Raw genomic sequence first — 26,309 nt, 5'->3', positions numbered from 1 at the left:
CCTTCTTCCGCTGCTCTGTACTCGATCTTCCCATCTGGGCCAGCAGCACCTTGGAAGAGAGCAGTTTAATTCGGGCCAAAGTCTAAATTCCATGTGTGTCTCCTCCAGTTTACACTTCCTCAAAAACGTACGCAGAGCGCTCATAGCAGCACCTGGAACATAGCAACTTGGAGCAAAGACCACCTGTCACTTCAAGGGCTAGATGACACAGTCCCCCAGGCACCGTCTTAGAGCAGGGTGTCCATGAACCAGGGACGAAGTAACCAGAGTTCAAGAAAGCACACATCATGGAAATCGAGCGTTTTTATTTGTAAAATAATCGTCCTAACAAGTTACATTGAAGATCTTTGACTTAAGTACAGCTCAGGACCACCATTTTCAATCGTAATGTAATAAAAAGCATTCCTCATGCTAACGATGTCCCACAAAACATCTTGAGACTCTTTTTAAGAGCTTAAAGCAGATAGAGCACGCCCTACGAGGAGTTCAGGTACATCCGTTTAAAGAATAACAGGGAGGGCTTCTGCCCAGGGCCCATACACACTGACCGTCCTCCTGCTGAAAAGCAGCCCACGGACCTCAGAGCAGTCCTACCCCGTCTACCCTGAAAAGGGGCACTAAACAGTCAAACTCTGTATTTGTGTCCTAGGGCTCCAGTAACAAAGTAGCACAAAGTCAGTGGCTTATGCCACAGAAAGCATCTCACAGTTCTGGAATGTCAAAAGTCCAAAGGTGTTGGCAACACCAGTTCCTTCTGGAGGCTCCGAGGGGGAGTCCGTTCCTTGCTTCCCTCCCAGCTTCTGCAGGCTTCCAGGCAGTCTTTGGCATTCCAAGTTCGCAGGGCCTTCTTCCTCTGTGTGTATCAGTGTCCAAATTTCCCCTTTTCAGAAGACCCATCCTCCTGTGGTAGGACCCTCATCTTAACTAATGACATCTGTCACAACCGTGTTTCCAGGTAAGGTCACATTGTGCTGTATTGGGGTAATGACTTCAATACATGAATTTTTGGAAGACAGTTCAACCTGTAACAAACACCTCAAACACAAGGTACAACCGGTGATCCAGACCACCCCAACACCCTACCAATCTTCTTTAAAATTGAAGCTGCAGATTTGCAGATCAAAGCAAACCCCAGGCGATCCATGGGGGCGCTCGTAGCGGAAAATACAAGAGCCGTCCTTGGCACTGCTTCAGGAGAATTGCCTGCCCTGCAGAGGAGCAGCTGTAGCCGGCCCCGTGTCTGAGTCTCTACAGGAAGGCAGGGCCCAGCTCTGACCTCCAGGCACCCTGCCCCAGGGGCCTGTGAAGTCCCAGCAGCAAGGTCAGGACATAGATGGGGGAGGGAGCTAAGCACCCTGCTCTCTCCCTTTCCAAAACAAGCTGTGTCACTTCCAGGAGTGTGTAAAGGGAAAGAAAGACCTACCAACCCAAGGCACACAAAACACAGCCGCGTTACAGAAACCCTCAAGTTTCTCCAAAGCACAAGTACCTCGGAAGAGTGATTTCATTCCCGCGGTAACTATTCCAGCTCCAGTCAGTCGTTTCACATGGTCACCACTAGGGGGCAGGCCACTAAAACGTTCCTGTCAAACCATCAGCTCTGCAGAAGTTAATACACGAAGATGAGCTCCAGACTGAACCGGTGGCCTTCTCCCGCCTACAATGCAATTACACATTCGATGAAAAGCAACAACATGGGACGCACTATCTTGCTTGCATGCTGCTTTCTTTTCTGAGTATATTTACGCAGTGTGAAACCCATACACTAACCTGCTCTTCCTTTAGGTTTTCTCTGGTCCCATGAACAAGCCAAAGGAAGCTGTATTTAATTCCCCAAATTAAGCAAGTCCTAAAAATGAGGACTTCTCTAATTTTATGAATTCTACCTTTGTCACAAACTCCTCCAAAAAAACCAGAGAAGGCAAAGGTAAGACTAAAGATGGCTTTGGTCCTTGTGCAGAGTTTGGCCTCTCTCGTCTGCCCCCTACCCCTACCCAGATACATGTGCCTTACCTATCGTCATTCAGGGATTTTAGCATGTCACCAGAAAGCCAGAAATAGTGCATTTCCAGGCCAATAGTGCATTTTCCTTCTCAAAGACCAGGCTTCTCACTGCAGAGAGGGCAGCACCCGGAAGCAGCCCCATGACCTCCCTGGAGAGAATTGGCCACGAACCCCCAGGGACCAGTGTTCATGGAGAGGTTTCCGGTTCTTCCTTGGAGGTTTAAACAGGATTCCCCTAAGGAAAGAGGGCTTCACTGAATAAATGACAAGAGAGCTGCGGAGGGCCAGCCAGGTCACTGGGCTCAGCTCCTCATTGTTCAGCCCACTGGCTTCCCAGGGCTCCTGTCCAAGCAAGTCGGAACCCGACAGAGACGGGCTCCACGGAAGGCCAGAGCGGCTCCCTTCCTGCCCACCCACACACACAGGGCATGAATGAGAAAACATTCTGCACAGTCAGAAAAGGCCAAGAGACACTTTTCAGAATTCCCCCAAGAGAAGGATGACCGGGACCTGTAGTAGGAAGGAGGCTGCCGGGAAACAAAAAGGTTTGTTCCTTGGGAGAAGAAAGGAGGAAGAAAACAGAAAGATACTTCTCTTTTAAGCGCTTCATGATGCAAAATTCTACTTTAATTCCTGTGTTCATTTTTAAAAACAGTTATTAGGTATTTTTAAATCGTGGAAGCAGTGATGTTTGTAGCAAACAAAAGAGATAAAGAGAAACTTAGTAACTATCCTCCCAAGACTACCTTCGAAACAGGGAGGAAACTTCCTGTAAGTTTGGAGTTTTGTCAACAAAGCATCCTTTTACTTAAGAACTGTAGTTTTTCTTTGTTGGCTTTGTTTGCTGTGAGCAAGGAGGGCCAATTACCTCACAGAGGTAGATAATCTAGCTCTACAGCACGGCTAGGAAAACTCAACGGGTTTATCTCCCTTTGTCACTGACAAATTTCTTTAAAGTCAGAATTACATTTTGGTCTCAAATATCCAGGGAAATGAGGTAAAACGTTTCTCAAACAAGTCTTGGGACATACTTGGGTCTGAGAATTCTGTATGAACCTGAAAATTTTGTTTTCATTTGATCTTTGAAAAAAGTCTTGAATAGTTTTAAAAACTTTCTACGGTGATAATTCACAATGAAAGGACATTTTTGTTGGCTCTTCTCAAATGGGTTTTTAAGACTGTTCTCAGGGACTACTAGAAATAATTTTCTTAGAAAAGACTTGTGAATGTTACCAAAATAATGGGCCCTGAATCTCACCGTGTATCCAATTTTTAATGGGAGCTCCTTAAAATCATAGGCTCTAGCTCCCTAACTCTAAAACCCTGATGGGCAAGGGCTGATCACCTGTGTCTTTCATGGCCTCCAGGTGACTGTAACCAGCAGACGGTGACCTCAGGGAGAGAGGTCCTACGTCCCCAGCTCTCCATCTGCACTCAGCAGCACAGAGCGACCTTTCCCTCCTAAACCCCCAAAGGTTCCTTTCCCCCTCAGAGAACAGATCAGAGTGATGTTTCTCCAACAGCTGCCTCCAAGACCCACAGCAAAAGCAGTACCTGGGACCTTGTTCAGCAATGCAAAGTCTCGCATCCCACCCCAGAACTACTAAATCCAAAAATCTGGGGATGGGGCAAACACAGTCATTGGTTTCAAAAGCCCTCTAGCTGATTCCGACGCACGCTAAAGTCTGAGAACCACTGGATTAGAGACTCTTGCGATTCCAAGACAGGTAACGAAGAAAGACATAACTCCGTGTAAGGAAGAACCAGTTTATTAATGACAGCCTTAATTACAACCACTCTCAAGTGTAAAAAATAAAGGGTGGTTAATTAAAATTTAGAACTCACTTGGACTTGCCGATTGGCCTTTCACTGGATGTGCCAAAGGGAGGGCATCTTGCCTGATTCTGAATCAACTGGTCAGATGGAGTTCACTGGAGAATGAGGTAATAAAAAGAGACAGGGGTGCCAACCGCGGGGCTCAAGTCTTCTCCATGTTGCAATGACACTACAGAATGACAACTGCGTGGGAGCAGAGATGACACAGAATCATCTTACAGCCAGGATATGGAATGAACATCTCTAACTGTACAGAGACACAAAACACACATGCAGTCGTACACACACCCACGCTCCGGAGACAATTTTCAAAGAATCTTTGTCCTTCCTCTGAGCAGATTTAACATGTTCATCAGCCACCTTGATGCAACATGGGGCTAAAACAGAAAACCTTGCTAAGTTTCCATAAAGCCTGCTCGCTAGACGCCCAGTTTTGTGTTGGCAAGTGGGTCATCACTGCAAAAGACACCTGTGGTTTTCCCAGCATTCCACAGGCTATGATCTGCTCCCCAGGAGAGGGACCTCCTGGTAGAAACCAGCTGGGTTCAAATCAGAGGGCAAAATTCATCCCTCCCCAGGCCGGTGGGGACAGGTGAGTGGCAGCACCTGAAAGTGGTTTCCCACCTTGGGTCACAGAACACTTGTCCCATCAGTGCACTGCCTTCCTAAGTATTTGTGCTTTGTTACCATCCTGACGGTTAGTCTGCACTATGAGAACAGAAGGAGCTCTGGCCATGCACTCTTTCTTTTAATAAAAGCAAACTGAAACCAGAATAAGAAGAAAAAAAATTAGGATATATCTTCTGATTGTGTCAACACCGTTTCAGAATTAGGTTCGATTCCATTCAAAGAGAAGGAGGGGAGGGGCTGCAGACGGGCCCGAAGACTGAGAGGGTAAAGGGATCATGGTGTCCACAGAAGCACTTGCAATAGCCCAGCCGGCAGGACCCTCCCTGGCCACCGAGGACACGCCACACCGCTCAGGGTGGTGAACTTATGAAATAAATGCTAACCAAATAACATTTATAAATGTTTGTAGGAAAGATGGCAGGAAAAGGAGCTGGTAGAGTCAGATTCGCAGATCATGCAGGGAGAGTACACCAAAAAATTAATATTCAAGCTGAGTAAGAAAACGCTTTAAGAGAAACTGTATCCTAGCTCTCTCACTTTTGGGAGACAAAAACAAAAACACACACACAAAAAAACAGAACAAAATGCAGAATATTCCAGTTTCCAAAGAATCCAACAACTAATTTGGTGGGCTAGAGTGAGAGGTATTAGTTAATGCCTCTCCATTAACCTCATTTTCTCCTTGAATTTCATAGAAAATACAGCTCAGGCCTACTGAGAACAACAATCTGTCCTGTTAAAATTCAGCATCATTAAGTGTACCAATGCCCTTACTCCTTACACATGAAACACACAAGTCCCCTTGAAAGAGACACTCCAGGAGGGACCAGGTGTGCCCACCCACATGACTTGTTGAATGTGATCACAACATCTGAACCCAAAGACAAGCTGTTTTCTTCTTGGGATGATAGTTTTAACAGGTCCCTGAAATGTACAGTGAAGTGACGCAAAAACAAAAACAAAAACAAAACAAAAAAAAACCCACAGCCCTCCCAGGTTAGGGGTTGAATTTTAGAAAAGATGCACTTCTTTAGGCCATGGACCAGGAAGTCCCTTCAAGGTCTGACGAAGAGCAAAAACCGCCTGTCCCAGCCCTCCAGTCACTGAAGGAGAGAACAAGACTGTGTGTTCCACAAATTCAAGTACAGCTGGGTCCCTCACCCTCCCTTTTTTCCTTTTTTTGGTAAGTATCCAACCATCCATAAATTCATGGATACAGCAGAGATGCACGGCGCAACGACTTTCATACTGGTTATCTTTTTAATTCGGTCAGTGAGCAGCATTTCCCAGTTGTACCCGCCCAAAACCAAGTTCTCGGCAGTTCCATCCCGTGGGATTGCAGCGTGGATTTGGCGGGGCACGCTGGAGGGTCAGGAAGGCTGGGTCCGGCCAGTGTCATACAGCAGTGAGGCAGGGCTCTACCAGCTGGCCCTGACAGCTTCGATATCGCTAACCAAATTCTGAGCCAGGCAGATCCCAAAAATCTGACAAAGGAAGGAAAAGAGAGTCAAACAGAGAAACTCCACTTCAGCAGGTTTCTCCCTGGCCAATGAATCTCCTTTTCCTTATCTTTGATTTTTTAAATTGACAAATAATTCATATAAAATGTGTCCTTTCAGAGTCTTTACTTCAGTGATGTCTACTATGCTGGCAACGGTGTGCGGCTATCGCTGCCGTCTAATTCCACAACATTTCATGACGCTGAAGAGACACCCTACCCATTAGCAGGCACCCCATTCCCCCATCCTTGGAAACCACGAATCTACTTTCAGTCCCTCGGATTTGCCTACCTTGGACATTTCATATAAACAGAATCATAGAATACGTGGTCTTTTGGGTTCACACAGCAAAATGTTGTCAAGGTTTAGTCCTACAGTAGCATGTACCAGTAGTTCAACCCTTTTGATGGCTTGAGTAATATTCTACTAGATGGATAAAGCACATTTTGCATATCCTTCATCAGCTGATGGACATTTACACTATTTCTACTTTTTGGCTGTTCTGAATGGTGCTCATGTGAATGTCCCTGTCCAGCTTTCTGGTAAGCAGGTTTGCAATTCTTTGGGGAGTGGAACTGCTGGGTCTTACGTGAACTCCATTTAAGTCTGAGGAAGTGCCAAATTCTTTTCCACAGTGACTACAATTCTCATTCCCTTTAGCAATGTACGAGGGTTCCCATTTCTCCACATTCTTGCCAACATTTGTTATTATCTTCTACTGTCTATTTTCAATTACATCCATCCTCGTGTGTGTGAAGTGCTAGGTCACTGTGGTTTCAATTTGAAATTCTCTAACATCTAATTATTAGTATCTTTTCATGTGTTTATTGGCTATTTGTACTTTCTTTGGGGATATATCTGGTTTGAATCCTTTGGTCGGAGCTCCTGGGTGGCTCAGTTGGTTAAGTGACTGTTTTTGGCTTAGGCCATGATCCTGGAGTCCAGAAATCGAGTCCCGCATGGCGCTCCCAGTTCCACGGGGAGTCTGATTCTCCCCCTGACCTTCTCCCTTCTCCTGCTCTCTCTCTCTCTCTAATAAAAAAAAAAAAAATCTTTAAAAAAATTCCTTTGGTCATCTTTAAATTAGGCTTGTCTTTTTATTCTTTAGTTGTTTTTTATATATTCTAGACACTAGAACCCGATGAGACATAATGATTTGCAAATATTTTCTCTCATTTTGTGGACTGTCTTTTCTCTTAGTAGTATCCTTTTAGCACATAAGTTTAAATTTTGATGAAGTCCAACTTACCTACTCACTCTGGTTGCTTGTGCTTTTGGTATCCTATGTAAGAAAATGCTGCCTAATCCAAGGTCACAAAGATTTACACTTAGACTATTTTCCAAGAGTTTTTGTTGTTGCTGTTGTTGTGTTTTAAATAGCTTTAGCTCTTAAGTGTAGGTCTTTGATCTGTTTGGAGTTAGTTTTTATATATGGTGTGAGGTAGGGGTCCAAATCCATTCTTTAGCCTACAGACATCCAGTTGGTCCAGCACCGTTTGTTGAAAAGACAATCCTTTCCCCTTGGCTGGTCTTAGTTCCATTGTCAAAAATCAACTGACCATAGGGGCAGAACTTATTTCTGACTTTCAATTCTATTCCACTGATCTATATGTTCAACCTTATGTACCACCTTGATCACTGTAGCTTTGTAGTAAGCCTGTGATTAGAAAGTGAGTTCTCCAACTTTGCTCTTTTTCAAGTTTGTTTTGCTACTCTGGGTCCACTGCACTTCCACCTGAATTTTAGGATGGACCTTGTCCACTTCTGCAAAAAAGGCAGCTGTAATTTTGATAGGAATTGCACTGAACCTGTAGATCAATTTGAGGGGTATGGCCACCTTAACAATATTAAGTCTTCCAATATGAATATGGAATGGCTTTCCATTTATTTAGGTCTTCTTTAATTTCTCCCAACTACTGTGCCCCATTTGTGACCCTTTAAGAAAAGTATTCTATCTCCACAAGATTAAAAACCCCAGCTCTTGGGGCTGCTTAGGAGGAAAAGTACATGCTTCCTTCCCTCACTAACACTTTGACAAGATGGTCCAGAGAGAGAAAGGGACAAAGGATGTCTGTGAAACTCTTAAGAAAGTCTTAATCTTGCCACTGGGATCTACTTCCGACCATCCCTGCCTGCCTGATTGTCACAAGGCAGTGATTACTTTGCCCATGGAAACACTGGAATGCCAATAGGCAACTGCCGACCCAATCAATTCCTCCATCTTGAAAAGGAAAAAAAGATTTCCTAAGGTATTTCAGGATAGTAGCATCTAAAATCAGGGCTTTAAATAAAATACAAACCAGATAGTTCAGGTCTGTTCCCCAACCCTCCGATGTGTCTTAAAAACTGTGACATGAAGGTGATTCGGCAGAGCTCCAGTCACGGCGAGGGCTCTCCCAGGGCATCATTTCCCTGTGACATCCACCAAGGAGATTTGTCTTACCTGTAGCAATGCAATCCCTATGAAAATACCAGCCACGATGGTTAAATTGTCCTGCAACCACTTCTCAAACTGGGGCACACAGCCTTTCGTGTAGATTACAATCTGCTGGTCAACTTCCTTCACAAGGGAAGAGGAGAGCACAGCGTCACCATGCAAGTTCAAAAGCTCCTCCAACACCCTTTGTGCTAAGTGACAAGATGAGATTCCACTTACTGGTTTTTGCCTGGCATCATAGCCACACTGGGTGTTGATGACATCTTCCTGGTAGAGAAAGAAAAAGGAAAGGTGAAATTCACTCAACAGATGCAAACCCCGCCTACGACTTAGCAGAAGATCCCTGTTCAGTGTCGTTAATTGAATGCATACTTGGGCATGCAGATGTGCTGGGCACCAGGTTAAATAAACATTTTGATACATTATCCCAAGTAATTATTAGAACAATCCTCAGAAGTAGGAGGGGCGCCTGGGTGGCTCAGGTGTTAAACGACTGCCTTTGGCTTGGGTCATGATCCCAGGGTCCTGGGATGGAGCCCGGCGTCAGGCTGCTTGCTTGCTTGGCAGGAAGCCTGCTTCTCCCTCTCCCACTCCTCCTGCCTCTGCTTGGGTTCCCTCTCTCGCTGTCTCTCTCTGTCAAGTAAATAAGTAAAATCTTAAAAACAAAAAAAGCTGGTGTTAAAATATGCCCTCTATTCCAGAAGAATAAAACTGAGGCTCAGTAAATGTAAGATAGCAAGTGCATTACTGACAACCTTAGGAAGCTTACAAGGGTTAGAAAATGGAGACATAGTTAAAACCATGGGGAAAGAACACAATGACTACCTTCATTTATGTTCTTTTGGGGGAACTTCTACATTTTAATCTATAAACTTCTGCATCATTTAAATGGTTTTTCAATGAGAATGCATTACTTTAATAATTAAAAAACAAAACAATGTCCCAACAACATATCACACGGACAGATACCCTGACTTCTCACAGGCCCAATCGGAAACACGGGTTCTCCTGTTTTAGGTTTGTTTATTTTTCCCCTCTGCAGGGTATGGGTGGATTTTATTAGCTAGGCATTTGTGGAATGAGAGATCTCTACCCAGAGTATCTGTAGTTGAAAGGGGAGGCATAATGCCTTCTGACACTCTTCATAATTCTTCTGATGGAATGTTAACCCAGGGCAGGAGCCGGAGACAGAACAGTTTGTACCTGCTGGTTGGCACAAGGCCACCTGAGTGGACACCAAGGGCTCTCTGCTGGGTACACTCCTGTCTGCCAGCCCTACTCACAGGACATCAAGACATGAGCCAGCTGGAGAGGTGGGCTTCCCGGAAGGTCTCAGAGCAGGGGAGCAAGCACGGTCCTTTCGGATTCTCAGACTCTTTCAGAGCAACAACACAGAGACTGCTCTGAAGCTCTCCGAGAACTGCTGTTCCACACCAAGACCATGGCGCCTTTTGAGGAGCCCCACACGCTCCACCTCGCATGGGGAAATGGCCACTGATCCACTAGCACCCACGGGGCTCTGCTTGATTTCAAGAATGTGGAACAGACACGTGCAGAAGCGAATTCTCCCCCTTGTTTCAGTGCTCACTCCTGGCTTTTAACTTCCAACAAGGCACCTGGCACTTTAAGTCATCCCACATGCCAGTCACATGATGTGACCCAACACCCAACTAAACCCATGGTGAAAGGGTTAAGAACAGGTTCAACACTTTTTCTTTTCTTAAATAAAACACAAACTGCAGTTATCATCGTTACAAACGAGAGCCCAGGCAGCTGCGGTCTTCCTCCCTAGCAGACTAGCCCTATCTCGCCTCAGACTTTCCCCCCATCCCTGACACTGCCCCCCAGAACCAAGTCAGGAAGCAGAGGGTCACTGCCACCACCAGCCCCCCCCCTGACCCCCCACCGGCCAATGCAGAGAGCTCGCACCGAAGCGGGTCCCTCTCCTCAGGAAGGAATGATTGGCGCTCTCGGCAGGCTTCCTGGGCCTAAAGACCTAAAGCTCAGCTCTATCACTTGCTAGCAGTGTGAGCTTGGGAAAGTTGCTTAAGCTCCAAGGGCCTTTGTTTCACCCAAAGAGGGAAGAGGATGATGACATTGCCAGCAGGAACGTTCTGATTTTTATTGAGCCAACTCCCAAGAAGGCTGAGAATAAGAACCCGCGTGTGCTGCTGAATTAATGTCAGAGACAATTACTCCTACCGGGAAGATCCAAGCGCTATGCCCCCTTTAGGGGCTACAATGAGGAATGAGCAGGTAAGAACAGGTTTCTAGAAAACAGTCACTCTGTTCATCCCTCCCGCCCCAATTCTCGGTGGGACGTGCAGAGCTGGCCGGCAGTCCGCGGGCCTTCACTCACCGCGGGGTCTTTAGTGCAGCAGGAGAATGGCACGCCGCATCGTTCTCGACTTGCGTTGGAATCTGTGCAATTGAAGTAAATATTTAGGTTCCAATCATCAGCTCCAAAAGCCCCACAGCACTGCCACTAGAGCAAACAGGAGAGAATTAGAACATCTCGACTCGGAGGCGACCAGGTGCCCACGCTCATGACCGCCAGACGCCCGCCACCCAGCTTCCGCCAGTGCTAACCTTCTCTCTTGCCTAGAATTTACTTTTTGATGAAACTAAACCAAAAGGGGCCCTATAAAAGCTTCCAAAATGACTCAGGCTCAAGATCTATAAGGATGTGCTAGCTAGCATGTGATTTAAATGGCTGGTGAGACCCACGGGGTTAGGTGTTGGAAGGGCAGACAAGGCAAGAGTCGTACAGCAGATTCGGTCCGAACAAGATCTGCCTGGCGAGGGTGCATGGAGGAACATTCTAGGATAAACAAGACACTAAACCGTGGCAGTGTCTGAAGGAGGCAAGTGGGGCTGTGGGTGGGAGAGTTAGAGGCTGACCTTTTAAAAACTGTGGTCTCTGCAGCCTTAATGGTTTTGTAAAAATCCTTTTTATTGAGGTATAATTGACATACAACAAACCGCACATATTTAAAGGGCACAATCTTGTAAGATCTGACATATGTATCATTGTGAAACCATCACCACAATCAAAATAGTGAACATACTCATTACCGCCCCAAGTTTTCAAGGCTTACTTTTCATTATATACCTGTTACTACTCTGAACTTTTTCTTTTTTTAAAGATTTATTTATTTGACAGATAGAGATTACAAGTAGGCAGAAAGGCAGGCAGAGAGAGAGAGAGGAGGAAGCAGGCTCCCAGCCAAGCAGAGAGCCCGATGCGGGGCTCGATCCCAGGACCCTGGGATCATGACCTGAGCCGAAGGCAGAGGCTTTAACCCGCTGAGCCACCCAGGCGCCCCTGAACTTTTTTTTTTTTAAGAACATGAATTTACATTTTTAACTTTGAAAAATTCCATCATCCAGGACACCTGGGTGGCTCAGTGGGTTAAAGCCTCTGCCTTCGGCTCAAGTCGTGATCCCAGGGTCCTGGGATCCAATCCAGCCCCATGTCTGGCTTTCTGCTGGGCGGGGAGCCTGCTTCCTCCTCTCTCTCTGCCTGCCTCTCTGCCTACTTGTGATATCTCTCTCTGTCAAATAAATAAATAAAATCTTTAAAAAATAATAAAAAATAAAAAACAGTACTCCGTCCTCTAATTAAAATATGTATAAAATGAGCTGCTGAAGTCAGTGGGTCTCTAAAGGGCTTGGTACAGGGACTGGTTGCTCCAGAGGGCCCTGTGTCACTCCCCTTCTGGACTAGCTCTACCCTCTCTGAATTAAGTAAACATCAAGCCTTGACCATTTTCATGCTTTCAGGCCCAAGAGCTACTTCAACACATTACACTCCACAATAGAAAAATAAAATCACATGAAATAACAGCATTTCCATATAAAGCAGACAGCAGGGCAAGAGAACGTGTATACGCATGTTCTTCCAGCTCATCTGGCCCTCCGAGGGCTGGGCTCGTGCATCTCCAGGTCCACCTGCAAAGCTTCATCAGATTTTTCATGCAAACTAGTCAGCAACAATACCTGGCAAGGTGTGAGCCTGCATCTATTATGACCTAACAAGTCAGGGAGGTCCGCCCAGGACATGAACCAGGGCTTAATTTCACACCTGAAGTGCAGCTCACTCCAGGCCAGCAACACAGCCCCACTCACTGCTGAGGACCTAACGAAGGAGCGCGGCTCCCATAGGGCAAGTGCCGTCCCCTCCCTTTATCAAAGGGAAGCCCCTCCCAGTTCCCCCTGCAAAGCTGTCCAACAGAGAGACAGCCACTCGTCCCCTGGGCTTCTGTCTGCCCCCCAGTCCTGCCACGAACATTGAGGTCACAGAAACCCCTGTGCAACTTCTCAGGGCACACAAATAAAGACCTCAACACCTGTGGACAGTTAACACCTTCAGCCTCCTAGAAAACCACGCACGTCTTATTAGAGTGTCCTAATACTCGCCTGAGTTAAACAGTAGCTGTTATTTCTACTGTACTATCAGGGAAGTAGGTCAAGGTTCCGTTAGCCCGCGGTCACTTAGCTAATTAGAGTTTGGCACTAGATCTGTATTTCTGACCTCCTGTTTATACCGTTTTCCCTTCTGAGTCAAAGGAGGCATCTGCGACGTCATTTGCATGCCAGAGGAAGTCACCTAGTAACATTTGGAAGGCGGGGGTGGGGGGGGTGGGGGGTACTCTTCACTTGCTAGAGATCACCAGGGCTTAGAAGTTGCTCAACTTTTGGTTGTGCAGAACTGGGTGTGCTCTAAGGTTTGGATAGGCATGTTTTAGGAGCTCTGTGGACAAATATTCTATTGCTGAGTGAATTATTAGGAGCCATGAAGTGTAGAGGATGGCCAGAAAGTGGGCAAGGAGCAAGAAAGAATCCCCCTTAGACACCACCTAACATGTTACACGACAGCAAAACAACACTCCGCAGAAGTCGATGGAAACAGCACCTGCGCTTATAATCTCGTTGTTCAAGAGGCTCTTTGTCCCTTGGACTTGGTAGAAACTGAGATAAGCGAAAATAGGACATTTTCACTGGGTATAAATCACGGAAGTCAGAAAGGAGGTTAGAAAATAATGAATACACAAGTAAACCAACAACAACAACAACAAAAAACCATGTGGCAAAATCAGAGGTAGGTTCCAGCCGGCATGGCCAGAAGCCAGGAGTAACGTTCATTCCCCCAACAAGGCTTTCAACTTAAAAATAGACCAAATTTAAACTTACATATTCCTGCGTGAAGTCTATGAGGTTCTGCAAATCAATGTCATCTCTGTACGCTCTGATGTTGTTGTTTATAAAGAAATACAGCTGGTCTTTGATCCAGTCTTTGAAAACAAATGCCAGAACCCCAGCAGTGAGCTCCAGGAAGAAAATGATTCCCAGGAACACAGAAAACTAAGACAAAAGACACAGAGAACAGTTTAAAGGGCTATTTTGGTCATATGTAGTTAAACGGTCCCTTCCAAAAAGGTGTGTAATTACACTGGGTTGCTACACGTGTCTAAAGCAGATACTCTTCAGTTTCTTAAGATTCATTAATAGACTATTACACTCCAAGAAAGGATTTTTAAGAATTGTTCATAATCACATTTTAGGGGTTCTGTTGGTCCATTTGGTAATTAAACAACAAAGCCAATAAGCAAACATGGATAAGAGGCATTTCTCATGAGACCCACATTATGACCTAATGAGCTTCTCTGGCTTCACGAACCACCCCACTCCTGAACAATAACCATCCCTCACCTCCAGTAAGCTCTCGTCACCATGAAAGATAAACTATCCCAGTATTTGAAGATCGACTGTCATCTGTCACTATGTCCTTCAAGCTGTATGCAATACATTCCTTTCTTTTGGATTTAGACAGATTTAGACACTGCTTTAAATCCTCTTTGCACCTATTTTATGGGGTAAAATAGCAGATGTGTTCGTCTTTGATGACGAGGTCAAAGAGGAAGTTGGGGGGGGCACTTGGAGGTGGTGACTAGGACATGAAAATCATTTCCCGTTAAGAAAACGGGACTGAAAGTTTTCTTAGGAACACTAGCTGTGCTCACCCTTCTTTGTAGATACCAGTCTCGGAAGATTTTAAGTAACATCAACCCGCAGCCAAAGGCAGACTTCTGACTGACGTGGCCAACGAGAATTTACGCAGGAAGGCTGGAGCCACAGGTAAGGTGGTGACTGCCCATGCATCTGGAGAAAATTCCCTTTCATCTCCAAGACTCTGAAGAGCCCCATATCTCGGTCATACCAACAGTACTGTTCACGCCCACGGTTCTTTCCACTTCCTATCACCCCCACACTCTTACTCTTTCCCAACTTTTTTGCTGAAACAGATTATGAGAAATGAGGCTGTGAAGGACCAGGCAAGCTTCTGGTGACCAGGACAGAAGGGGGACACTGGGGCCAGAGCTGCTCAGCGGACCCCACAGAGCCTCCAGGACATGAGTAGCTGAGGGGGCGGGGGGGGGGGAGGGGGCTAAAGCTGTCGGCTGTTTCTCTGCTCCGCAAGCAGACATCCAGCAACCAACAGAGAGAGAGAAAAATGTGCTGGAGAAGTGATGCAAAGGAAGCTGCAGAGATACTAAGGTAAGAAAAAGACAGATGATGTTAATTCCTCCAGCAAACATCTGAAAGACCCATAACAGATTAGGTCCTGGATTTGGTGGGCTTCGCAGAAGCAAGGATGAGTAAGACCTAATCCTGCCTCCAAAAAACCCCAGTCTTAGGGGCTGTGGGGGTGGGGATGGGGGGGGGCATTTCACATCAGAGGTCCATACATCTGACAGTGTGGAGCCAGGATGCAGAGTGCCATTCTGGGAGGGTGGGCAGGAGGGGAGGGTAAAAGAAAGAAGTAAGTGCCTGGCAAAGTGTAGACTCCAAGGTTTGGGCTCTAATTCTAGACCCTCCAGAGCTCAACCCTTCAGGTTCCATAGACCTCCTCCTGGTTATCTGCTCTTGATGAATTCATGAGAATTCATTCGTGATCATCAGTGGTACCAATCATTTCAAAGTAAGATTTCCGCCATCGAGAAAAAAGGACAGTGAAAAAAAATGATCACTCTTAACTCAGGGCCTACCCCTGGTGTAAAACAACTCCCCTCCCTGTATTAGATACAGAAATACAAAAGTTATCATGCGATGCAACTGAGAAAAATCAGAGCTGGCTCGCACGCATGTGCACACAAAATACCACCACAGAAGCCATGCACGAAGTTAATTCGATTTTTGTTCTCACCATCATAGAGGTTAGGCAAGTTCATTTTCCAGTTACCCTGGTAAAGTTTCTCTTACTGCTACACGATACAGAGATCAAAAACTGAGTTCAAAATAAATTCTTATCAAATATTTGGCAGAAACCTCTCTGCCCTGACCCTATGACCTCAGATCCCCCATTTCCAAAGGTGCAGAAACTGACTCGCAGCCTTTGTCTTAGGGCCTCAGTTGACCAGGAAACTCCATTTCCATTTCCCATTACCTTAGCTCCCAGATTTTCCCTCAGCAAATCTCCTAGCCCTGTAGCATCAGATTCCTGGGACTGTTAAGGGCATGTTTGCATTCGCTTCCTACTTATTTCGTAGCTCCTGCTCAAGGAATATTCTGTGCCTGTTTTGACTGTTTGTCCTAAACAGAGAAGCCATTTTACGTATTATCTGTGATTTCCAAAAGCCAAGAAATGATACAATTTTCTTCATTTCCAACATGATAAATTATGGTGCTGATTTTGGAGAAAACAATCAGTTTCTGCTGTTAACTCTGGTACCTTCAAACACAAATACAATAAATGATATCAAAGGGACTACTCTTATAAACTGAACTATATTCAAATAAATCAAATTAAAGGGACCCCATATTTGAGGGCATGGAGGCTAAAACTGATAAAACAGTGGCAAATGGTTAAATATTATCTGGGGTCCGATGAGGCTCTAGAAAGTGGAGTGAGGTGAGCCCACACATTTAGAAGGATCTCTTGCCAAGAAGACTGGAAGGTCGGCAGGTGAGGGTCAGGGGCAAATCTCTCCTGGTCTCCTGGTCTTTGATTAGGTGGGCGATGATGGGGGAGAGGGAGAGAGAGAGAGAGAGAGAGAGAGACTCTGTGTGTGTTTGTGTGTGTGTGTGTTTAAAAGGGGGAACTAGGGCGCCTGGGTGGCTCAGTGGTTTAAGCCGCTGCCTTTGGCTCGGGTCATGGTCCCAGGGTCCTGGGATCGAGTCCCGCATCGGGCTCTCTGCTTGGCAGGGAGCCTGCTTCCCTCTCACTCTCTCTGCCTGCCTCTCTGCCTACTTGTGATCTCTCTGCCTACTTGTGATCTCTCTCTGTCAAATAAATAAATAAAATCTTTAAAAAAAAAAAGGGGGGGGGGAACTAGGAGATAAGGCATAAGGCCAATGGAGTGTTGGGAAACCAGCTGCTCCCACCACAGACAAATGTATACAGAACAGAGAACCAACTGCTTGTTCAATTGTAAGGAGCACCAGCATCCCTCGTTTCCCAGCAGAGTCATGTAAAATTGCAGCTTAAACATATGACCTTTCAGGTCTGATTCGCCAAAACCTCATCTGTACCAGGGCTGCCCAAATTCGAAGCAGGCTACCCTGGCTGAGGTACGGTTGAGTCCACACTCTTTAGGGGCATTCAGGAAAAATGCCAGAGGATGACGTGGCAGAAATCCTGGGGAAGAGCAGCATGCCCCGCATGGCTGTGGGGACCGGGGCCAGCATGTGCTCTGGTTTTAAATGAAAATGTCTCTGGATGACGTAGAGCAGGATTCTAGGACCATGTGGCATGATACTAACACGGCTGCCTAGAAATCTCACCCTCTTCCCTCACAACAGGAAGGTGGATTTTTTGTTTTCCATCCTTTCCCTGTTTCTGGAAAGGGGAGTGGACACTGCTACGCAGAGAACATCGACACAGATGCCCTCCACCACGCCACGCTCCAGACCGGCATGTTCAGCTGACCGTCGGCTACACTTACCAAGCCTGGTTCGGATACCGTGGAAGCACAGGCCCTTCCGTCCTCCTCTGGAAGGAATCTCCAAAGGAAAGGCTTTCACTAAGGAAGCACGGAGGGTGATCTAGAGACTCCTCCTGAAAGGAAATCGTCAACCGGGCCGTATTTTCACTGGGCCTTTGGAAGAGCCACCTTGCCTAGAGATAGGGTGTCCTCCTGCAGGAGGACGGGAGCTGGGGCCTCGGCCAGTGCACAGAACAGGATACTCACAAACTTCAGAAGGAACGTGTTTTCCCGTAGCGCTCCAATGCACCCTGCGAATCCCAAAATGAACATCACTCCTCCCACCACGAGGAAGAGCCAGACTGGGTCAAAGCCGCCGAGATCGGTGATGGAAGAGATATTGGACAGAACTCCCTGGGGGCAGAGAAGCAAACACAACGGGTCACCAGGATGTGGGGGCAGTTTTTCAACAGGGAACGATGATTACAGTTGCCTTGTCCCCCTCGCAAGGAAACACTTGAGAGGTGATCTGATGATGAGGTGTGGCTGATACTCAAGAAACACTGCAAATTAATCAAAAACAGTGTGCGAGAAAAACACACTTCCCAACACCCAGGAAGAGGGGTCACTTTTCAGCAGCCAGGGCAAGCAAGTGTCGGACAAGCACCTGCCCAAAGCCTGCGGCGTTTCTTAAGGAACAAGGAATGAGCTAGATGCCGAAGGCTGACACAAGGCCAGTCCCAGCCACAAGCCCCTGGAAGTTTTCCAGGGAAAAACCATGCCTCGGGATCCGCCCTCGAGCTTCACAGGAGACCCTGTCAGGCTCAGATCCCCAAAGCCCGCTTGGGTGGTTTGTGCTGGTAACTGTCTCACACTGACTTATTAGGGGTATTTGCTCACCACTTTTTTTTTTTTTAAGAACTGAGATTTAAATGATTCGCAAATCCAGAGTTACTCCCTGGCTTTCTACCCTTTTTATTCTCTTGCCAAAGGAACCCAGAGTTCTTTCATTTCTCTATGAACATTCTTTTTTTTTTTTTACAAAAATTTCTCCCTCAACCATGATACTATGTCAAATACCCCCCAGAACCTATGTTAGAAATTACAAGATTTTTTCTTCTCTAAAATGCAAGGTACGTATTTGCTCTTCATTCCTACAGAGACGGACCACTGTTACTTTGAAACCATGAATGCACAAGACTCTTAAATACCCAATATCATCAATATTTTATTTTCTTATCTTACTAGTTTTGAACTCTCAAAATATCCCGGAGTATCATGGTATATAGCTCGCTGTGAAGTCTTAAATCACTTGTTTCAAAACACTCCCAACAACCTGAAAGAATGCAAAGTATTTATCTGATTTTACACTTTATGGAAAATGGAACCCAGAGAGGCTTCGTGACTTGCTGGAGGTCACACAGCTATTTACTGATTTTTTTTTTTTTTTTTGAACCAGAACAAAAGATCTACTTCATGTTCTTTCCTCAACCAGTGGAAGTCATGCATTTGCTTCCCAGCACTTCCAGTCAGCAGAAGCCTTCTGTCATCCATCGCCAGAGATCTGCTGCTATCAGAAAGCCTGAGGTTAAGGGTTTTAAGTTTTAGTCCATTTTAGGGTTGCAGGATCACTTGGACAGAAACATCTTTTGTTTGTTGGGTTTTTGTTTCTTTTGGGGGGGGTGGAGGCATGGACTTAAAAACAATAATAGGATATTAATAATAGAATACATATGAGAAATAAAGAACTCTTAAAATGTACAATTTAAACCTTACAGGAAAGGCCAGAGGTTTAAGTCAAGTCACAGATGAAGGGCTGAGATGAGGAAAGCAGTTAGGAATGTAGGGTGTATTCACAAACTTCTGAGGGGAAGTCACAAATGCAACCACACCCTTCATGAGACAGCTTGGTCCAATGGTTTGATCCAGTCTTGTGTTACTTAGATTTCCAAGCTCTGAATTAGGAGTTCTCCCGGGAGGGGTGTGTGTGGGTGGGGAGGGGAAACACAGGAATACTGTTACCAATTCTCCACCTACACAGATGACAGGAAGACAAAAACTCTGCCAGAGAAGTCACACAAAATCCAGGCAACAGTACTGAGGGTCCCGTGTTAGAAGGAAATCAACCTCTCCCCCTAGAATGCCTGGGAATACAGGTGTGAATGCTTAAGGTCTTAATGTTCTGTACCTGCTTAGCCAGGGGGAAAGAAGACAACATTGGAGGGTACATGATAACATTCTTAAAAGTTAACTTAATTATGAGAGGAGACTGCACTTCCTCGCCACCCCAACAAGGCAGCAGAGGGGGAAGTGACAGGAAGAGATGGCAGCTCCAACACAGAGAGGCCTTTCTGATAACAGTAGGTCTTCCTCGAAGGATGAGAGAAGGCTTTGGCTCATGCAAGAGCCAAAGCAGTGAGCCTCTGTCAGTTCTGCAGTGGGAGGGATTCCCAAACTGGATGTGACATTGGGACTTAATGACGTTTAGGTTCCTTCCAACTTTAAGACCATTTTATGATTCTACCCACTTTTAATGGGCTTTTGTGACTCACACTCAACTCTGACCAAAGATCAGATTGTTCCCAAATAGTCTTCCATGAGCTATGGCTGGACACAAAGAGGTCATGGATAAAAGAGACAATTATCTGGGCAACTCTGGCAAAGCAAGTCAACCAACCAACATGCACACCTGTGTCTCAAACACTGAGCTACACCCTCAAAAGGCTACAAAAAATATGATCTCTGGGATGCCTGGGTGGCTCAGTTGGTTAAGCATTTGCCTTCAGCTTAGGTCAGGATCCCAGGGTCCTGGGATCGAGTCCTGCATCGGGCTCCTTGCTTCGCGGGAAACCTGCTTCTTCTTCAGCCTGTGGCTTCCCCCTGCTTGTGCTCTCTCACTCTCTCTTTCTCTGACAAATAAATAAAATCATTAAAACAACAACAACAAAAACAAAACAAAACCAAACCATGATCTCAACTGTCAGTAGTTTCCTGGAGCATCTGTCCTCTCTGGGTTTTATTTGGAGGATGAGTATTTGGCTTTGCAGACAAACTTATTTTCATACTTTACTCTGTCCAGCCTACAGGGGCAGCTTTAATTGAGGGGCTTCCTACTGTTACCATGGAAACAACAATCATTTGGGGGTCTAGCTGGCCTGCAGATTCTACTTTTAATCCTAAACTCTGGCAAAAGGCAGGACTGGAGACAGATACTGAGGGCTTTGGGGAAATAATATTCTGCAAAGCCTGAAAAAGACGACCAAGAACTTACTTATAATGGATGCAGAATATACCCAGGTCATTATCAGTTGGAAACTAACTCAAATTGTCAAACCTCAAGTTTCTGCCTTTTCCTCGGGATTAGGATTACTTACCCAGATAGAGATGAACAGCAAAAGACCACACTCCTTCACCTGCACCATGTTTCCCAAGAGCCCCTGAAAAGCAGTCTTACTGCTTCAGACTACACAGAGAGACTAGAGCCGAGCTGAACCCAATCCTGGCAGCCGAGATTCCGGATTACAGAAATGATGGGGAGCTGACAACCCGGCCTTCTGCTATCTCGGAGATGGGGTCTTCTCACTGGACTTTTTAATTGTGTTAAGCTCAATGTGACAAATCAGTAAGAAGTGCTAGAACACGCCTACTGAAGAATAATGATCATTAAGGCTTGTAGTTGACAAGAAGCCGGAAGAAAAAAATACAAGCTCTAAGATTACAGTTAAGTCTGCCAAGTGATTTAAAACAGACGTTCCCATCCGCGGTAAATCCTTAGGAATGCACTAGAACAACACCAGCAGACACCTGGTCTTCTGGGAACCTGTGGGCACCACCCTCATCTTTGGGCAAGAGCACTTCCCCATCTTATAAGGCTTCCTGCCCACCCCCTCAAATGCACTCCATGTGCCCCTCACCAAATTCTCTCATGACCCCCCTGCCTTCACGACCGCTGAGAAGTCTGAATCCCCTTCCTCGCACACCAAGGTTTGGAACAGGCATCTCCCTCTTGTGGCTGAAGTTATAAAAGGCCCAAATCAGCAGCCGCATTATGTTTTTCACCATGTGGAGAAAGTCTCCACAGTGAGAACTAGAAAGCCAGGCGTAGGAAGAAACAAATAAGGGCAGGGACGGAAAATCCTGTCCGCGGTATAATCCCTGACCTGACCAGGAGTTCTGCGAATCACTCCAAAAACCTTAGAATACACTGCCCTTGACGGCACAAGGCAGTTCTGTCTGGGTCTGTGCGCATCTGAGGAGTCCTGCACAACCTGACAACAGCTGTCAATCAACTAGGCTTTCAGTGCTGCACGTGGGCATATACACAGGTGCATAACTATATGCACACACACACTCGGCCAACAGTGGAAGTTCACACTTTATGCTGAGAAGAAAGTTCTGGGGGTCCAACAGGGAGCAGGAAAGGGGCAGAGCTAGGTGTTGAGACTTAATATGACCCCTTTACTCAGCTGGCTGCTACTTCCAGTCAACCAAGCCCTTAAGCCCAGGTAAAGTCTTCCTTCCTGTTGACTCGCTATCAACTCAGCAGCGTTAATGAATTGAGTTCTGGATGGAACTCTTAGGTGTTTTGTCTCCGTCACTGGCAAAAAATACATGACGTAAGCTCCAATTCTCGACGTAAACGTGACTGTTCAGCCCTTTGGCTTCAACATCAACTTCTTAGAAACTCAAACTTGTTGGAAAAAAAAAAAAAAGCACAAAAAGGCAATTGGCTACTCTCCTCTGTACCCAGCACTGCTGCTCCAGCGAGAAGCACACACACACGCAGCCCGGTATCTGCATCCCGGGGGTACGGGCTTGTGCTTCTCCTCCAAGGATCCTGCAGGCAGAGCCCGGGGAGCTGAAAGGGTTAAGGGTCCTGGACGTCGTGCATAAAGTCAGAAAATACAATCCTGCGAAACTGCGCCTAACGGGAATGAAGATAAACGCAGGAGGAGCAGAGCAATTAGGCACGTGCATTTCTTCCTTTATCCGTTTGTTTGGGCTGACACGAAAATGGTCTTCTGAACAGCAGCAGCAGAGAACATCAGCAGAAGAGAGCCAGAGACCGAGATTGCAGGTCACAAGAAAAATAGATTCAAGTACTACAGACCTGAGAATATGGGGGGAGGGGGGATTCACTACACAGACTTTCCTTGTTATCATGTAAGAGTTCTTCACAGTCACACTCTATACGCCTGTATCTACAGTCTGAGGCCCCTCAGCCAGCTCCCCGGGGTCTATGGCTGGTGCTGCAGGAGATGCACAAACACACTGACCACACCACAAAGGGCGGCTCCGAAGCCAAGATGAAGACCAGCCCATTAAAAAAGTTGAAAAGCAACAAATATATTCAGCAAATTAGCCATTCCAGAAATTGGCTTTCGGACAGCTAGCTCTTAGTGTATCCATCCAGAGCCTTTAAGAGATGATCCTCTGGTGAAATAGGACATTTCCGTTATCTCCCAGGGACGAGACAGTATCTCTCAGAACTTAGCAAGGAGACCCACGTGTGTCTAAAAAGAAATCAGACATGCTCATGGAACATGTCTGAAGCAATATCAGACAAAAGCTTAGAGAGCCAACAAACAAAAAATATCAGTGTGCATCGATCGTAGAAAAAGGGAGACTGATACTCCAGTCACTTGGACAAGGCTGCCCTCGAGTGCAGGAGGGAGCATTCACCCTGCACTGTACTCAAGCCCACCGGGCTCGCCTACAATTTCCCCTGGAATCCTAAAACACAGAAAGAGGGTCGCCTGGACAGTGCTAGCTGTGGGGCAAAGACACAGGACATGATCACACAGATACCTCGTCCTGAATCCCAGTTCCACGACCTACTACCCGTATGATTCTGGGTAAGCTACCAAACCTGCCTAAGTCTCAATTTCCACATCAGCAAAATGGTACCCTATATCATAAGGATGAAGGAAATAATTCAAGTAAATCTAAACACTATGCTAAGTGCTTGGTGCAAAGTAAGAATTCAGTGAAATTTTATCCCCATCCTCATTACCGTCACTACCCCATTAGACCAAGAGGAACACTGAAGCACAGAGGAGGCGCCTCTAACTCAACTGCACTAGAGAGGAATCCATCTTGCTCTGGTACTTGTTCTGCCTGACCCTTTTAAGGAAAGCCATGACTATATCTGATGATCACGCCTAATGAAGGTGGCAGTAACTGACTTGCCAGCCAGATCGTCCTTGTTGGGGAATGGAAAGTCACCTAAAGACACTCCAAGTAGAGGTGGAAGAGAGAAGCCATGAGTAAGCAAAAGCCATGAGTAGGCAAACGCCATGAGTGGGTAGAAGCTAAGAGCACACAGAAGTGGTGCCATGAAGAAAAGAACAGTGAGAAGTGAGTCAACAGTGGTGAGCACACTGGGCAGTCAGCAGCCATGTTGCCAAGATGGCAGCACCCTGAACAGGGAAAGCAGGCCTCCGCTGCCAAAGAGACAACTGGGTGCACTGGTCATTGAAGATGCGCCGCTCCGGAGGGACCTTCCAGATACTTAACAATGTCCTCCTCCCTGTGGGATCTCGTCGTCCTGTGGTTTGATGAACACTATACACCTTGGCAAGAATGTGGAAAACTGGCCCACCTTCCCACCGACCTCCTCCTCCTCCTCAGCACCTCATTCAACTATCCCTGAAACTGAAGCAGCTTCTCACCCATGCTTCTGCAATAAAGGACTATGTTCTGAACAGAACTGTTTTTTCTTGGAAAAGGCTTCTACGCACGTGTAGAAATGAAAAGGCAAACAGAGCTGCGGAAGGGTTTCAAACCAATAAACCTCAGGAGTGTCTGTGGTTTTTTTCTATCACCAGCTCAGAGAGTCCTCTGTGTGCCACCTGGCAAGCTTCAGTTTCTTCTCTCTCAACCCACACAGAAAAGAAATGCAAAAATAGCATTAATACGCCCCTAAGGTCTGGGGCTCTTCTGCTTTGGCATATACAAGCACATTCCTTCCAACTGCTGGATGAGAAACAAAGAGACAGGCATATGGAACGTGCACCCAGAGCCAGGCCAGATGGACCCCTCTGAGATTTATGGGACTGGGTCTTGATTCACCCATCCCCCATAAACCAGACCCTACTGGGGTGGAACTGGCAGCAACTTTCCTAGAGTACAAAGGAGGGAAGAGTTTCCCTACTTGAGAGAGGATCACAAGACAACATTCTAAAGAAAATGAGCTCCAGAAGTGGTGGGGGGGGGGTAAAGGGGGGAAAGTGGTCCTGGAGAGTTGGAGATGCAGCTTTCAACAGGAAGACCTGTCCACAGGAAGACCACACTGCAACAGACCTGCTCCCTCAACACTCATCAGAGATCCCCAAAGAACATTACAAAGCAAGGCCACTCTACAAACCCCAAGACATCCATTTGCCTGAGGAATCGTGGCAGAGTCCAGAGAGAGGATTGAAAGGTAAAGAACCAGGAGCTCACTGGGACCCGTAGTCCAGGGGGGTGTACAGTTGTGGGGGCAGCAGGACTCAGGGCCTGGAGAAGCAGTGCAAGGTTAAAGGAAGGCCAGCTGTCTTAAAGGCATGTGGTCGCCTAGTTTTTTTTTTCTGTCAAAAAAACATCATCAGTGAGATTAAGTAATCCCTTCTTACAGCTTAAAAATGGCCATGACCATGGGGTACCTGGATGGCTCAGTCAGTTGACTGTCCAACTCTTTTTTTTTTTTTTTTAAAGATTTTTATTTTTTATTTATTTGACAGAGAGAGATCACAAGTAGATAGAGAGGCAGGCAGAGAGAGAGAGAGAGGGAAGCAGGCTCCCTGCTGAGCAGAGAGCCCGATGTGGGACTTGATCCCAGGACCCCGAGATCATGACCTGAGCCGAAGGCAGTGGCTTAACACACTGAGCCACCCAGGCGCCCCAACTGTCCAACTCTTGATTACAGCTCAGGTCATGATCTCAGCGTCATGAGGTTGAGACCAACAGGGCTCTGCGCTCAGCATGGAGTCTGCTGGAGATCCTCTCTCTCCCTGTGCCTCTCCACCACCCCCCTCGCTCTCTTGCTCTCTCTCAAAATAAATAAAGAAAATCTTTTTAAAAATGGCCATGACCTGGTTTGGGGAGAGGAAGAGGAGGAGAGACTTTGTCTTCCAGGCCTCCATGAAATCCTGCAATCAAGCAGTTGGTGCCGTGGCCAGGTGTGCCAAGTCCCACCCGCTGGTGCCACTCCTGGGCCAGAAACGCCACCGCAGAGGGAGGGACTGCCTCTCTGAACATGGAAACAAATCCACAGGCAAAAGTGTCACTTTTCAAGTGGAGATGCAACATGGGGGGTTTGGGGGGCAGGAAAAGAAATAATGAAAGAAGATGGGATCGGGAGGGAGACAAACCATGAAAGACCCAATCTCAATAAAGAGACTGAGGGTTGCTGGGGGCTGGGGGGCCAGGAGAGGGTGGTGGGGTTGTGGACATTGGGGAGTGTGTGTGCTATGGTGAGTGCTGTGAAATGTGTAAACCTGGCGATTCACAGACCTGTACCCCTGGGGATAAAAATACATTATATGTTTATAAAAAAAATTTAAAAATTAAAAAAAATTTTCTGGATTTTCAGAAATCCAGCCTGTTCCCAGGCCACTTTCCAGATGCCTTTACATGTGTGTCCTCATGATGGAATACATACCCAGGAATGGTCCTAAGTATAATGTTTAAACCCAAATATGTAACAGAGGCTCTGATCACAGTGCGCCCCCCCGCCCAAACTAAAGTGGGGAAAAAAAAAAAAGAAAAGAAAGAAAGAAAAGAAAAAGCAAACAGCCTAGTGGCAGGTGATCACCGTACTCTAGGGCCCTAGAGACAGAAGTCATTCAGTGACTGAGCAAAGTCAGGATCACCAGAGAGCTGACAGACAACTGTATGTGTCATGGGTATTCGGAGTGAAGGCACAGTGACACCCTCAGGTGGTCGTCTGGAGGGGAGACAGGTGAGCAGGGTGCTGGGCAGAAGCAGCAGCAGGGTGAG

At 46.4% G+C, this 26,309-nt stretch overlaps 1 protein-coding gene across 2 annotated transcripts in view; it reads right to left on the bottom strand.

The window, feature by feature from the left end:
• Window positions 1-308: 308 nt before the first annotated feature.
• The window catches only part of TSPAN5 (tetraspanin 5), a 176,058-nt gene continuing 150,057 nt past the window's right edge, over window positions 309-26,309 (bottom strand). Inside the window, exons 3-8 of one of the 2 annotated variants that reach the window (XM_045997273.1) lie at window positions 17,598-17,744; window positions 13,600-13,770; window positions 10,766-10,891; window positions 8,626-8,673; window positions 8,413-8,529; window positions 309-5,954 (exon numbers count right to left, since the gene is read on the bottom strand). In XM_045997273.1, coding sequence (XP_045853229.1) covers window positions 5,889-5,954; window positions 8,413-8,529; window positions 8,626-8,673; window positions 10,766-10,891; window positions 13,600-13,770; window positions 17,598-17,744 — 675 coding nt within the window. In that variant the 3' untranslated portion in view covers window positions 309-5,888. The remainder of the gene's footprint in view (window positions 5,955-8,412; window positions 8,530-8,625; window positions 8,674-10,765; window positions 10,892-13,599; window positions 13,771-17,597; window positions 17,745-26,309) is intronic. The other variant, XM_045997275.1, reaches the window with a different exon arrangement.

The sequence above is a fragment of the Meles meles genome, chromosome 2 (genome assembly GCF_922984935.1).
Source record: "Meles meles chromosome 2, mMelMel3.1 paternal haplotype, whole genome shotgun sequence".
Lineage (NCBI taxonomy): Eukaryota > Metazoa > Chordata > Mammalia > Carnivora > Mustelidae > Meles > Meles meles.
This window is presented reverse-complemented; position numbering and strand designations above follow the sequence as displayed.